Source organism: Solea senegalensis, linkage group LG21 (genome assembly GCF_019176455.1).
Source record: "Solea senegalensis isolate Sse05_10M linkage group LG21, IFAPA_SoseM_1, whole genome shotgun sequence".
In the NCBI taxonomy this organism is placed as follows: domain Eukaryota; kingdom Metazoa; phylum Chordata; class Actinopteri; order Pleuronectiformes; family Soleidae; genus Solea; species Solea senegalensis.
The window spans coordinates 1340518-1356869 of NC_058040.1; the positions used below are offsets into that span (position 1 = coordinate 1340518).

The 16352-nt window shown below is 40.2% G+C and overlaps 1 protein-coding gene across 4 annotated transcripts in view; it reads left to right on the plus strand.

Annotated features, from left to right (window-relative positions):
* The window catches only part of igsf9a (immunoglobulin superfamily, member 9a), a 42212-nt gene that overhangs the window by 1840 nt on the left and 24020 nt on the right, over positions 1 to 16352 (plus strand). For 3 of the 4 annotated variants that reach the window (XM_044012678.1, XM_044012676.1, XM_044012677.1), the window contains exons 2-7: positions 3187 to 3273; positions 3702 to 3917; positions 9848 to 9994; positions 10935 to 11071; positions 11209 to 11320; positions 11835 to 11976. In XM_044012678.1, coding sequence (XP_043868613.1) covers positions 3222 to 3273; positions 3702 to 3917; positions 9848 to 9994; positions 10935 to 11071; positions 11209 to 11320; positions 11835 to 11976 — 806 coding nt within the window. In that variant the 5' untranslated portion in view covers positions 3187 to 3221. The remainder of the gene's footprint in view (positions 1 to 3186; positions 3274 to 3701; positions 3918 to 9847; positions 9995 to 10934; positions 11072 to 11208; positions 11321 to 11834; positions 11977 to 16352) is intronic. The other variant, XM_044012679.1, reaches the window with a different exon arrangement.

The following is a 16352-nucleotide window of genomic DNA, read 5'->3' on the forward strand; positions in this document are numbered from 1 at the left end:
CTAGAGCAGTATAGTTAACTTTAGTCACAGTGGAGTTAAGTGTAGTTTAGTCACTAACTAGAACAGTGGAGTTCACTTTAGTTTAGTCACAGTGGAGTTAAGTTTAGTTTAGTCACTAACTAGAACAGTATAGTTAACTTTAGTCACAGTGGAGTTAAGTGTAGTTTAAAGTTGCGGTGCTGGTTAGTTGTTTGTGATGCGGTTTATTTGGCTGCAGACACTAACTCCGTCCTGACTCTGTGAACGAGGACGCGCTGCGAGCACAAACAAACGCGCTCCATGGTGAGAGTCTCACGGGACACCGATGGAACACAAACACGAGTACATCCAGGTTTATGCAGGTTTATCTGTGGGCTTTAAACGGCTGATAAATGTCTGTCTGTGCCGTCGGTGCCATTAATCAGCTGCTCCACATTTCTCTCCTTATGTAAATTACAACACCAGCACGTCTGTCCCGGTGTCAGCTGATAAATCTTCTGCCTGGTTCATTTCTACGTTTGAAGCGTCATGTTTATGCATGCTGCCCTCGGTGTCGGAGGCAGAAAACCCCAGCGTCGTCGCCTGCGTTGCCATGGCGGCGTCTCTCACCTGAGCACGCTGTTTTCTGTTCGGCAGCAGTTGTGGTTCACATTGAATCCCGCGCTCTTCTCGCTGTGTTTGTCACATTTCCTCTGCTTTTACACTTCTATGTTTTTTATAAAGAAGCAGCAGAAGTGTAAATAATCTATATCAGACGGCTCTGACTGTGCTCTGTTCATCACAATGTCATTATTGGATATTGGATTGTCATCGGTCGATGAAGGGTGAGGAGGCTGACAACACGAGCTGGTCTCACTCGGCCTCATTAAAACATCATCCAACATTCAAATGTAATAACTTCTCTGCCGTGCTGCTTTGCATGAACACACGCACGCGCACACACGCACACACACACACGCACACACGCGCACACGCACTGGTTTTCTCTATGGGGTTTCATCTGACCTGATCTGTCTCTTCTGCTGTTAAAGTTTCTGCTAACCTTTTTGCTAACGTTTCTGCAACCGTTTTTGCTAAAGTTTTTGCTAACGTTTATGCTAAAGCTTTTGCTAAAGATTCTGCTAACGTTTCTGCTAAAGTTTATTCTAAAGTTTTTGCTAAAGTTTCTTCTAACATTTCTGCTAAATTTTCTGCTAAATTTCTGCTAACATTGGTGCTTAAGTTTCTTCTAACCTTTCTGCTAAAGTTGGTGCTGAAGTTTGTGCTAAAGTTTCTTCTAACATTCTGCTAAAGTTGGTGCTGAAGTTTGTGCTAAGTTTCTTCCTAACGTTTCTGCTAAAGTTTTCTACTGATGTTGGTGCTGAGAAGTTTACATTGCTAAGAAGTTTCTTCTAACTATTTCTGCTAAAGCTTCTGCTAAATTTCTGCTGACATTGGTGCTTAAGTTTCTTCTAACCTTTCTGCTAAAGTTGGTGCTGAAGTTTGTGCTAAAGTTTCTTCTAACATTTCTGCTAAAGCTTCTGCTAAAGTTTCTGCTGAGGTTTGTGCTTAAGTTTCTTCTAACGTTTCTGCTAAAGTTTCTTCTGACGTTGGTGCTGAAGTTTGTGCTAAAGGTTCTTCTAAGCGTTTCTGCAAAGTTTTCTAACATTTCACAAAGCTTCCTACAAAGTTTCCTTTCTGCTTCGCTAAAGTTTCTGCTAAAGTTTCGTTGATGTTGGTGCTAAAGTTTCTTCTAACATTTCTGCTAAAGCTTCTTCTAACGTTGGTGCTGAAGTTTGTGCTCTTCTAACGTTTCTGCTAAAGTTTCTGCTGATGTTGGTGCTGAGAAGTTTCGAAGTAAAGTTTCTTCTAACATTTCTTCTAAGGTTTCTGCTAATGTTTCTGCTGACGTTGGTGCTGAAGTTTGTGCTAAAGTTTCTTCTAAGGTTTCTGCTAAAGTTTCTGCTAACGTTGGTGCTGAAGTTTGTGCTGCTGCTGTTTCTGGCACACAGTCAAGGTCCCTCTACATCCTCAGAAAGTGCACAGATCACTGACTATGACAAGGACACCATTAATCTGATCCAGGTTTTTCTGCTGCTGCTCAGTGAAAGAGTGGACTGTGGCACATGTTCAGGTGTTTGTCTTTGTGGGCGTGTGGACACATTTATCATGCTAATATTGAGTGACCCTTGCTCTTTGGGTGTCGTATAGAGTCATTAGCTCAGCACAAGGACCTCTTAGAGATGTGGGTTAAAGATAAGAAAGCAGTGCATTGTTGATCTGGTTCCTCTGTGTTACATCTGACCATATTCAGTATTCAATAATCTGCACCATGAATGTGGAAGAGAAATACTTTTTTAGTGTGTTTTAAGACTGTTTGACTGTTTATGTCAAGTAGAAATTGAAGCAGAGCTTGTTCTGACCACATCATGTTCTCCTGTTATCAATATCTTACAATGCGCAAACACTGGGCGTCAGTGGAGAGAAAAAGCCTGTGCAGCATCTGCCTGGACAGGTTGTGGTGAAAGGACACGAGAGAGACCAGGAGCAGATTTATAACTGTTATATTAAGTACAATTATATTATATATAATTATATATTAAGTATATTATGTCATTTACACAACCAGTTGCATGGATTGTTGTAGAAAATTACACTGGTGATGATGACACTACTAATTAGAATAATAAAAATAGCCATGCAACTATAAAGGAGTGGAAAATTCCCAGTAAATTTCCTGAAACTTTCTATGGTATTGGAAACTTCAATTCAGGAATTATGGAAATATTCCAAATTGGAAACTTTCCATGGGACAGTCACTGTGAGGGCACACAGTTATTTTAAATAAATGTAAAAAATAATATTTCCAATCCTTTGTTTGACTATGAGATTAATAGTGAAGACCATGTGACCATGTGAATAGTGAGACCATGGTGAAGGGAAAACAAACATCATCATCATATACATACATACATACATACGTATGTGTGATGTCATGATGAAGGAACGTGTTTGAGAACCTTCATTATCTCTGAGGATCCTCCTTCATGCGCTCACTGAAGATTAATGTGACATTTATGGCTTTTTACCCTCAAAATATAAAACACACTTTTCTGGCAACAGACGCTGCTGCAACCATTTGTCTAATGATATGGGAAAATTTCCAGTTTCTGGTAAAGTGGTGATGATGATGATGATGATGACGGTGTTTGTGTCTCTCACCCACAGATTAAAGATGCTGCAGGTTGAATGACGGACAGACGATGAAATCACTGTCACGGACGTTCGCGGTGGTGGCCGCGCTTTGTTTCTCATGTAAGAATGAACGTTTTATTTGACTTTGATCACATAGATTTCCCTCTTTGTCTCCTGGAGTCTGTGATGAGTTCAGCCTGAAGGAAAATAGATTTTTCAGCTTCTTAAATGTGAATATTTCCTGGTATCTTTTGCTCCATGAAACAAAGAAATCATTCAAACTCAATCATTTTGCTTTGTGGACAAAAACAAGACGTTCGAGAACATCATCATTTCCAGAGTTTGACAAACAATGAGCAACGTTTTCTGAGGTTTTTATGAAGTAAACATTATTCTAATCCACAGATGACTCCATGAATCATCTGCTTAATGATCTTTCACATGTTTCATTAGAATAATCTGCTCTCAGCTCCAACTTTATCTATATTTTGCTTTACACCGGACAGTGAAACAGCTGATGATCTCCTGTTGTTTTTCCTCTCCTGAAGCAGCAGTGACGGCTGAAGGTCTGCAGCAGCAGCAGCAGCAGGTGCGAGGAAAGGTCGGAGGTCAGGTGGAGCTGGAGTGCAGTTTCCCTCCGTCGTTGCCGCCTGACGTTTCCTCTGCGTCGCTGCACGTGGTGGAGTGGCTTCGACAGGGACTCGACATTCCCGTCCTCATCAGGTTTGGATCGTACGCTCCGAGAGTTCATCCTCGGTATGAAGGTGAGCAAAGACCAGGGACTGGATCTGCACTCTGTGATCAATAGTTGGAGGCTTTTGTTTCTGTGATTTCTCAGCTTCTTAAATGTGAATATTTCCTGGTTTCTTTGCTCCATAAAACAAAGAAATCATTTTGTGTTTGTGGACAAAAACAAGACGTTTGAGAACGTCATCATTTCCAGGTTTGAAATGACTGATCAACATTTTCTGGACCAAACAACCATTCGATGAATGGATCATGAAAATAACACAGTAGTTGCAGCTCTGAACTTAATAATGATTCACATTTAAACTTATGTAAGAACTTAGCTTTCATTCATCTTCACTCACTTCATTGCCGTTATCATGAGTAGCAACATTTAATCCCATAATACCATATAATCCTTCACTGAAGCCGTGTAAGAACATTTAAATTGCTTAATATGTCGCACGAGAAAAAACACAAAATGATATCAGCTGTGTTCACTGGAACCGACAAACACAACTTTCTTCATGTCTTCATCCACAAAATGACCCTGTAGTACATATGCATGACCTGTGTGTGGCGCTGTAACGCTGACACAGACATACAGAAAGAGAGAAGACGACGTTCAGCTTTTTAAAAATGTTAAATGAAGGTGATCTGATGTCTCTGCTGTGTTTCACTAAATCTTTACGAAACACAGACGAGGCCTGAGCTCTGTCTTTTCAAAGTCCACTTTTAATAAGTTTATTTCTTTAAAGAGTGACGTAACTTGATGACAAACAACACACACACAACATATTCTCTCACGGGTCAAATAGAAGAGTATGGCGGGCCATATGTGGCCCACGAGCCTCGAGTTTGAAGTCATGAGTTGTCACAGTGACAGAAAGACTTGAATGTGTCCCCAGTATCTGTGTCTCAGGGGGACGTGTTCAGAACCACACCTCCCTGTCCTTTCACAGCTTCTTTTTTGAAAGTCTCACGTTACATGGTCCCACATTGTTCAGGTTCTGCCCTCAGGTACGAGGACAAAGCCGTGGGTCTGTGGGGAAAACAGGTCCTGAATGCAGCAGGAATATCTTTGTGCCGTTATTCTCTTCTCCTCCTTTTAAAGACACTAACAATGAGACTAAGGTGGACACAGAGGACAGATTGTCTGGGCGGCTCCGCTCCTCCGTTTGTTTTTGTCTCTGTGCTTTTCTGTTCTCTGACGTTCTGTTTGAGTTTCTGCAGCAGCAACAACAACAACAACAACAACGTGTGTGGAAAACTAACTGTGACACTTTGTGTGTGTGTGTGTGTGTGTGTATATCTACATATATACATATATATATATATATACACACATATGTATATACACATATATACACACATATGTATTTATGTATATACATATATTTATGTATATACACATATATACACATATATGTGTATATATATATACATACATATATGTATGTATATATGTGTATATATATATACATATATGTATATATGTGTATATACATATATACATATATGTATATACACATATATACATATATACATATATACACACATATGTATATGTATATACATATATTTGTGTATATATGTATATACACATATATATACACATATATATGTGTATATATATGTGTATATACATATATGTATGTATATATGTGTATATATATACATATATATGTATATACACATATATACACACATATATATGTGTATATACACATATATACATATATGTATATATGTGTATATACATATATATATGTATATATGTGTATATATATATACATATATGTATATATGTGTATATACACATATATATGTGTGTATATATGTGTATATACATATATGTATGTATATGTGTATATACATATATGTATGTATATATGTGTATATATATATACATATATATGTATATATACATATATATGTATATATGTGTATATACATATATATATATATATACACATATATATGTGTATGTATACATCTGTGTGTCAGTTAAACGCGTTATTAACGGCGTCAATTTTTTAATCGTGAGATTAATTTTTTTTTGTGGCCGAGCAGAGACGATTTAAACAATATCAGAGTTTGAAAAAAAAGATGTCTGTCAATAAATGAAGGACAAAAATAAAGTTTATTTGTGAACAAAACGCTCAAAGACAAAGATACTAACGATTAACATCAATCAAAAATACAAAGTTACTCAAACATCAAAAGTTCTTTTAAATTTTGACTGGCACCAAAACAGGAAGTCCACAGATGATTTACAGAGCAGGAAATATGATCCAGACATTTATAATAGAATCCAGAGTCAGAGCTGAAGCCTGGCTGATGATGATGATGATGTCACAGCAGCAGCAGCTTTATCTGCTTTTGTCCTGTGGATGAGTCAGTGTGTGAGGAACAGGTGCATCATGGGAAACTGCAGCTCAGGTGTGGATTTCACCTCCTCAGGTTTCTCCAACGTTTGCTTCTTTGTTTATTTGGTTTTTTTCTGATTTCTTTTCTAAATGATGTTACTCTACTCCTGCTCCTGCTCCTCCTCCTCCTGCTCCTGCTGCTCCTCCCTCCTCCTCCTCCTCCTGCTCCTGCTTCACATTAGTTACATTCATGTTAGTTAGTAGTGACTCAGCGTCTCAGTGTCTGATTACTTCACAGTTCTGGCTTCACATTTCAAACGATGACTGGGTGAAGCTCAATGAGAACATGAAGCATGAAGAGTGAAACCAGATCTGCTGCTTTTCTCCAACCGAAACCTCTGTCGTGTGTGCGTGTGCGTGTGTGCGTGTGTGTGTGTGTGTGCGTGTGTCACTGTCACCTGACACTGGATTTCCAGAGTTTGGGGGAGGAGGATGTTTGTGATGAAGATGTTTACCTGCAGCAGCTTTTTGTCTAATTGAATTTGGTTATTTGTGTTAAATGAGGAGGCGGAGCTGGTGTTGCTGTTGTTGTTGTTGTCGTTGTCGCTCTCATTTTCAGCCCCAGCAGAGACGTCCACAGTGTTATTAGTTAAAGTGCACAGTGATGTATGGAAGCCTGTTTGTTTTTTTAACGCAGCACATTTCTAAACAGAGTCTAATGATTCCATGACATTTAAAAGCCTTTGTATTAATAACAACACATTTACTTCACCCTTTCTACTGCAGAACAAACACACAACTTTCATCTGGGGCATCGTTTGTGTTAGTTTGACTAAACCTGCACTTTTAAACTACTTCTATAGATTATGGTCTGTTAACTCTGTGTCTGTCAGTGGACGATCAATAAAATCTCACCTTCTGCTTCAGTCACTAACATAAACCAGAGAAAACCGTCTGAGAACTCTGTTTAAAGTTGTTACCTCTTCACCAACAAGCTTCTGATTTCATCGTAATACAAAATACATTTAAATACACTGTAAAATACATTTAAATACACTGTAAAATACACTGTAAATACATCTTAAAATACACTGTAAAATGGACTGTTAACACACTGTAAAATACACTGTAAATAAACAAAATACACTGTAAAATACATTAAAATACACTGTGAAATACATTAAAACAACTGTAAAATACACTGTAAATACACCATTAGAGAAACTGTAAAATTAGTGCTTAATTGAGAAGATTAATTAATCTCTTTTTTAATCTCACCTAAAAATTGCTGAGAAAAGCCCTTGATGTATTTTCACTTAAATTCACTATTACGGCAGATCAGATTATGCTATATAACAAAAAGTGACTTTATAAAGTAATAGTACTATTACTTCTTCTAGTTCCAGGCCGAGTGTGTTTTCTGCACGCGCGCAGTTTAGCCTGTCGGTCACGGACTTGTTCACACACGGGGTGTTCTCTCCACCAGTTAAGTTTGCTTGCTAAATTGCTAACTTCTTCGCCGCTAACGTTAGCTGTGGCTACACTCGCGACTGGGTGCTTTGCAGTGACGTGGTAGGCTAACCTCGAGCTGCTTCGGTGGTAAGCTAACTCCTTCTATCACTTTACCTTTATTAATGTTGCCGTCGCGGCGTTTTTCAAATGTACATTTCTCGTTCACTGGGTCGAGAGCGCTCACATGCTCCTCTCTGTAAGCACCGCCCCTCACCCCGCCCTCCACACACAATGACAGCACATGTCCACCTCAGGGTGCGACTGACCATTGTTTTCTAACCCCAACAACTCAAGCACAAGAAGCCCAACACATAAAAACGGATTTTAACATCAAAAATAACATTAACGCGGTTAAAAGAAACACAACACGCTAAATATGACTGTAATTAATTCATCGCAATCAATGCAATAATTTGACTCCGCTATGTAAAATACCCTGTGAAATGCACTGTAAATACACCATAAAATACATTAAAATACACCATGAAATACGCTGTAAATACAATGTCAGTGGACACAATCAGATTATTCTAGTGGATGTATTCAAATCACAAAGGTGTAAGAATTCAGATAAAATGACCTTGACTGTAAATATGGGGTCACTTTATCCAAAGTCACTTTGGATAAAAGCGTCTGCTAAATGACATGTAATGACATGTAATGACATGTAATGACATGTAACATGGTCAAATTCTGCTCTAACACATTTAGATTAAAATGAAAGAAGTGTCTTTTTGTTGATTCAAAGCAGTTCTTCAGTTTTAAACCTGTGTTGTTGACAAACACGGTGTAAATTATAATGTATATTTGCAGAAATAAACATTAATCACACTTTTGTTTTTTACAGGATTTACATGAAGACAAAAGGGAAATTGTGTTGTTTTATTCACAGCGTCGATGCAAAGTCAAACTGACCACACACACACACACACACACACGCACCGCGCACACGCACACACACACACACACACACACACACACGTCGCTGCAGCTTCACTCGTCTCGTTCCTCTGTGACGACGTGAACGCTGTGACTCTGTCAACATGAAAACTGCCAGGGGTCGAAGGTCAGGATTTTAAAACACACTCATCCCCAGAGTGTACGCTGATGTTTGTGTAGCTGGACTTTAACCCCTCTGCCCCCCCGCGTGGACTCAGTCTCCTCTGGTGTGGAAAAGCAAACAGGGCGTGATCCCTGCTCACGCGACCGCGTCCAGTTTCCTGGTTTCTTTTTGACGCTGAGGCCACGCCCTCCTGCTGCAGACGCCACAGATCACAGCGTATTATCGTCACAGGTCGTCATTATTAAATGTTAGGATTAACAGTATGATTAGTTATGAATTTGGAATATTAATAATTAAATATGGAGTCAAATCAGGGCACAACTCCTCTCAGACAGAAGAGATTCATTCATAACCTCCACAAAAAGTCTCATGAATTAAGACCATTATTGATTTGGATTATGATTAATGATTAATTAATAACTGATCAATCACACTACTACATCAATAGTTAATAGTTAGCTTGAACTGAAGGATTTGAGTTCTACAGGGAAGAAATTAGTAATAAACACAGACTGGACTTAAAAACTTACCATGAATAGTTTTACTTTGGTCTCTGACCTGGTCTCTGGTCTCTGACCTGGTCTCTGGTCTCAAACCTGGTCTCTGACCTGGTCTCTGACCTGGTCTCTGACCTGGTCTCTGGTCTAAAACCTGGTCTCTGACCTGGTTTCAGTCACTTTCTGTGACACAGAGAAGAGCGTGTGCTGCTGCAGAGTGGAGCTGATGAAAGGGTGAGGTTGTGAGCTCTGTCACCTGGCAACCAGGAGCGTGTGTGTGTGTGTGTGTGTGTGTGTGTGTGTGTGTGTGTGTGTGTGTGTGTGTGTGTGTGTGTGTGTGTGTGTGTGTGTGTGTGTGTGTGTGTGTGTGTGTGTGTGTGTGTGTGTGTGTGTGTGTGTGTGTGTGTGTGTGTGTGTGTGTGTGTGTGTGAGAGATCAGTGTCACCTGCAGACGGCCGTGTGTCTCTCTGTGTCTCACACACACACACACACTCACACACTGTGTGTGTCCGTCCCCGTCCCTGCAGGCCGCGTGTCTCTGGTCCGTGTCGCTGCCATGAGGCTGGAGGACGTGCGTCTGGAGGATCAGGGTTTGTACGAGTGTCGGATTCTGTTGTTGGACAGACCCACAGACGAGCGGAGGAACGGCTCGTGGACTCTGGTCTCTGTGTCTGGTGAGTCTTGTCCATTATTGTCTTCTTTCTTATTTTTAAGTGAATAAGATTCAAACGTTAAATCATAAGTGGCCCCTGCACCCAGATCTAAATCCCAGGATCCTTTGCTGCTTGTCTTCCTCCTCCTCCTCCTCCTCCTCCTCTGTGCTCTCTCATAAAAGTGGAAAAGTCTGTTAAAAAGAATAAATAATAAATAACTAAATCACATTTGGAATCCTGGATGAATAATAATTCTTTTTTCGCCTCAGGCCTGTTAGCATGAATTAGCATTTTTTAAAAACAGTTTTTACTTTTCACGCATGCGATTAGTAACTGACAAACATAATAAACGATAGAAACAGTGAATCTCGTCCTCTTTTAAATCAATATCATTAATAATTGAAGACTCGACTTTCATCACAACAATATTTTACTCCGATCATTCTTCCTCTAACAATCATCACTTCATTTTTATAAGTTCATGTATTTTTCTGACTCAATTTCCTTTAAACAGAAATAATCTTTAAATGAAGCATCAGCAGGAGGAAAAATGACGTGTTACTTAAATCTTAAATGACATTTGAGTTTGATTTTAAAGTCTTCAGCCTGCAGCAGCGACTGAAACTCAGCGTCTGCATAAAAGTACCTGAAAGTGATATTTGTACAGTAAAAGTATGTGAGCAGAAAACTTTTTTATAATTTTACTGAAGTAAAAGTCTTCAGGTACGAGAAGTAAGAGGAGTTAGGATTGAGCCATGGTGGGTCAGTGGAAAGATGAGTTGTCTTTCAACTGGAAGGTTGTGGGTTCAATTCCTGGCTCTTGTTGCAGCGTGTAAATGAGTGAGTGAATGAGTGAGTGAAAGATTACTCTTGTTCATTTTAAAAAACTCTGTAAACTGATCTTCAGTGTTTTCAAGTGCCTGAAATAAAATGATGTCATCTCAATTGTTTTCTTCCATAGCTCCACCCACCTTCACTGAAGCCCCGCCTCCTGTGGTGGAGTCTCTTGTTGGAGCTCACCTCTCTCTCACCTGTGTTGCCAGTGGCAACCCTCCGCCCACCATCACCTGGATAAAAGACGGGAGTGTGATTCATCAGGTGAGTGAGAAGCTATTATATTAGATTAGATTAGATTAGATTATTTTATTATGTTATATATTATATCATAATATGTGTGTGTGTCTGTCTGATCATGTGACATGTACATGTGTGTGTATCTGTGACACATTCACCAGGAGGGGGCGTTATTTCTGCGAGCGCTGTCCACACAATCAGCAGGACAGTACACATGCCACGCCTCCAACTCTGAGGGGAACGTCAGTCATGTGACCAGAGTCAAGATCAAAGGTCAGCTGTTTCCTCTGTGTGTGTGTGTGTGTGGCGGTGTGTGCGTGGTGCGTGTGTGTGTGTGTGTGTGTGTGTGTGTGTGTGTGTGTGTGTGTGTGTGTGTGTGTGTGTGCAGTAGTCATTTACATGGCTGTGTCTTCCTCTTGCATCATACGAGCGTGCAGAAAAAGACAAAGTCCCAGTGAATTAAAGTCACTTCCTGTGAAGAAAACACTGAGATAATGACACGAGAGAAACGGCGTCGCTTGGTCGTCATGGAGATTTATTTTGTGACAATTTTCCAGCTGCTGTGGACGAGGAAAAGTTCCAAGAAGGATTTTCTTAAAACTGTAAATGTACATTTCTCTGTAAGTCTTAAAAGACAGAGTGATTTTAGGTTAATGTCTGTAATGAACAGACGGCGCCCCCTAGTGTTCATCACATTATAAACATAAAACAATAAAACAGTCAGGATTTATATACTGTCATGAAAAGAACTGAAATGATTATTGTCGTGTGACCTGTCTCCCACCAGGTCCGCCCGTTATTGTCGTCCCCCCGAAAAGCACCTCCCTCAACATGTCCCAGAATGCACTGCTGCGCTGCCAGGCGGTGGCCGACCCTCCCAACATGACGTACGTTTGGCAGAAAGGAGGAGAAAACGTCCATCACATCGAGTGAGTTCAGACTTTTACTTCACTTCATTTAACTTTAACCTCAAAACATCACGTTTTAGATCATGAAGAAAGAATTATGATAATTAAGATCATTATGAAAAAATTAAGATCATTATGAAAAAATGAAGATAATTATGAAAAAATTAAGATAATTATGAAGAAATTAAGATAATTATGAAAAAATTAAGATCATTATGATAATGAAGATAATTATGATAATGACGATAATTATGAAAAAATTAAGATAATTAAGATACAACACAGACATCAAACATATACATATGTGTATGTATATATTTATATACATTAAATATATAAAACTTCCACAAGAGCCAAACCATTATTAATCTGTTAATCTGAATGATTTTTAATAATTCAAGTTTCTGTGATTTTTCATCTTCTTAAATGTGAATATTTTCTGATTTCTTTGCTCCATAAAAACAAAGAAATCATTCAAACTCAATCATTTTGTGTTTGTGGACAAAACCAAGACGTGAAACGTAAAACATGAACATACATAAACATCAACATAACATAACAGACATTCAACTAGAAGAACAACAAAGAACAATCATTTAAAAAGAGTATAAATGAATAAATAAGGTGTCCAGAGGTCCGGTCTATTTTTAAATGTATATACGTGTTACATTATTTACAGGATGAGAATATAAAGTGCAAAGTAGTGAATAAATATAAAGTCAGTTGGATTTGGAGTGGTTACTGACACTGAGTGACTGATGGAGTGTTCATCAGTGTGACGGCCTGGGGAAGAACCTGTTCTACAGGGTTCTGTAACGTCTGCCAGAGTCCGGGGTGTGATGGATCTGCAGATTCTGGATGTATTCAAGTCCTGGATGGAGGGCAGTTTAACACCCATGATCCTCTCTGCAGCCTCTGCTGGGCCAGTGTTGGGTGCCCACTTTAGGTCATGTGATGTACTGCATGTATACAGTATGACGTTCTCACTGGTCAAAAACCAGTTTAAGACCAGGATTAAGTTTGGTGTTTTCTTCAGTGTGAATGTGATGAAACTGTGTGTGTGTGTGTGTGTGTGTGTGTGTGTGTGTGTGTGTGTGTGTGTGTGTGTGTGTGTGTGTGTGTGTGTGTCATCATGTAATATTCATGACAACATGGAACAGGGCCACACGGTAGTGTAGTGGTTAGCACTCTCGCCTTGCAGCGAGAAGACCCGGGTTCGAGCCCCAGTTCTCCCCGTGTGTGCGTGGGTTCTCTCCGGGTTCTCCGGCTTCCTCCCACAGTCCAAAAACATGCAGTGTGGGGTTTAGGTAAATTGGACACTCTAAATTGACCATAGGAGTGAGTGTGAGAGTGAATGGTTGTTTGTCTCTAGTTGTGTGTGTGTGGCCCTGCGATGGACTGGCGAAGTGTCCAGGGCACTGACCCCGCCTATCGCCCGATGTAGCTGAGATTGGCACAGCACCCCCCGCGACCCTCTGGTGGAGGATAAAGTGGTTAGATGATGACTGACTGACAACATGGAACACAATCTTAACATTTCTTTATAATATTACTGTAATAATAGGGTTAGGGTTACCCATAAGAATAAGAATAATATTTTACATTTTTAAAGGGAAATCACCACAATTTATGTATTTAGACCAAGACGACATGAATAATGTCAAATATAAATATATATTCATCACTGACCTGCACTCACTGATGTGAACGTGAGTTCTATTCTGATAATTAAGCTTCGTCACTTCCTCTGTCGCTTCCCTGTGACCATGTGACCCTGTGACCGTTTCTCAATATCCATACTTGTGTGTACTTGTGTGTACTTGCGTGTACTTGTGTGTACTTGTGCGTACTTGTGTGTACTTGCGTACTCCCGTACTCAGCCTCAGTCCAAGTTCTGTTCCAATTCTCAAGTAAGCGAACAGCGAGGACGGTTCTCAAACCCGGAAGTGTTCTTGCTCCGCCCATGTTTACCAAGTATGCATCGGAGGTGACTTAAGCGTACTTGGGATGGCCATGTATCCCAGAATACATTTTGGCAGAGCTAAGCAGCAGATAATAGAAATATAAATCTGAAATAAATATTTTTCTGTGTCGCGGAACAAAGTTTTTACATCATTTGATGTTAAAGAGAAATGAGTCTTTTAGAATTCAAACGTGTGGTTTGTGTATGAAGATATGACGTATTTATAGTTTGGCAGCGACGTTTGTCGGAGGTGATAAGCTCCGCCTCTGCGGACGCTCGGCTCGTTGTATATTTTAATAGAAATAAATTAATAAATGAAGTTAAATATTTAAAATGTAAAAATAATAACAACATGTATATGCATTTATTAAAAGTATTTCATATGTTCATTGATCAACACCGTAGGTGGCGCTAATGAGGCTGCAGCACTTGGCGCCAGCCACCATTCAAACAGCAGAACAATACATACATACTTGCATACTTGAGTATTGAGAAACGGCCCATGTAACCATGTGACCCTGTGACCCTGTGACCATGTGACCCCTGTGACCATGTGACCCTGTGTGACCCGTGACCCGTGACCCGTGACCATGTGACCCCGTGACCCGTGACCATGTGACCCTGTGACCGTGACCCGTGACCCCGTGACCCTGTGACCCCGTGACCATGTGACCCGTGACCCTGTGACCCTGGAGTCGATCACTGCAGGTGAACCTGTGTGTCAGTGGAGATTCACAGGTGTTTGCTGTCTCTTCATGTATTGATCATGTGATCAGAGCTCATGATGATACGGTTTAATCATATTTTCATGATCCACCTGTCAAAACATCTTTTATTCATAAAAGTTAAATTATTGAAAAGTTCGTTTGGAACTGATGTTTCTGACCCACACACACACACACACACACACACACACACACACACACACACACACACACACGATCAGTGATCGTTTTATTATCAAAAATATCTGAATAATCTGTCAAAATGGAACAAAGTGATTGTAGTTTCAGAGAAGATGGATTTTTTTGTTTGCTCATATTTTCATCGTGACAGAACCTCATTTCTGAGGAACGGGTTAAATTTAGGATTAAGATTTGAATCTTGGTTAAGGTTTGTGATAAAGTGCAGAGTCCTGAGAAGAATAGCTGCACAAACCTGTAAGTACATTAAATTAAATTAAATTAAATTAAATTAAATGAGATATGTACATATGTATGTGATGTAAAGAAAGATGATGCATTATTTTAAATCCTGCTTTAGCTCATTGTTTTGGTTTTTAATGACATGAACTGAGCTCATTATCAAACATCAGATAAAGTTAGTGATGAAAGAAAAGAAGAATCATTTTCCCCAGGAGTGAAAATCAGTGATAAAAGCAGGATTACACACACACACACACACACACACACACACACACACACACACACACACACACTCTGTGAATGCTAATGCAGGCGGGCGTCTGCTGAATGTTTAAACAGGTGATTGTTTCCGGACACAGAATATCTTCATCATGTTAAACAGCAGAAACTAACTTTGTCTTCATCAGTAATGAACTCAGACCTAATGACGTGATTTTATCTGCGTTTAAAAAACAAAAGAAACTGTGAGTGAGCCGTTCAGTGTGGAATATTATGGTCTTGCTGTGATACTTTGACCTTTATGATGGAGGTCACTGTCCTCTTCAGTCGTTAGCTGTCGGCGTCTGGACTGAGTTTCATCTTCATCCAAGAAGAGTCTTCACTTCTGACAGATATTTTACTTTCTAATTATACGTGTGTGTGTGTGTGTGTGTGTGTGTGCGTGTGTGTGTGTGTGTGTGTGTATGCGTGTGTGTGTGTGTGTGCGTCGTGTGTGTGTGTGTGCGTGTGTGTGTGTGATGCGTGTGTGTGTGCGTGTGTGTGTGTGTGTGTGTGTATGCGTGCTTGTATTGTGTGTGTGTGTGTGTGTGTGTGTGTGTCGTGTATGCGTATGTCGCGCGTGCATTAATGCGATAGCGTGTGTAATGCGTCGCGTGTGGCCAATAGCACGTCGCGTGTGTGTGCGTCGCGTGTGTGGAAATGCGTGTGTAATGCGTGTATGCGTGTGAAATAGCGTGCGTGTGTGCGTGCGTGTAATGTGTGTGTGTGCGTGTGTGCGTGCGTGTGTGCGTCGCGTGTGTGTCGCGTGTGTGTGTGTGTGCGTGTATGCGTGTGTGTATGCGTGTGTGTGTGCGTGTGTGCGTCGCGTGCGTGTAATGTGCGTGTGTGTGTGTGTAATGCGTGTGGCCAATGCGTGTGTGTGTGCGTGTGCGTGTGTAATGCGTGTGTGTGTGTGTGTGTGATAATGTATGCGTGTGTAATGCGTGTGTGTATGCGTGTGTGTATGCGTGTATGCGTGTGTGTAATGCGTGTGTGTATGCGTGTATGCGTGTATGCGTGTGTGCGTGTGT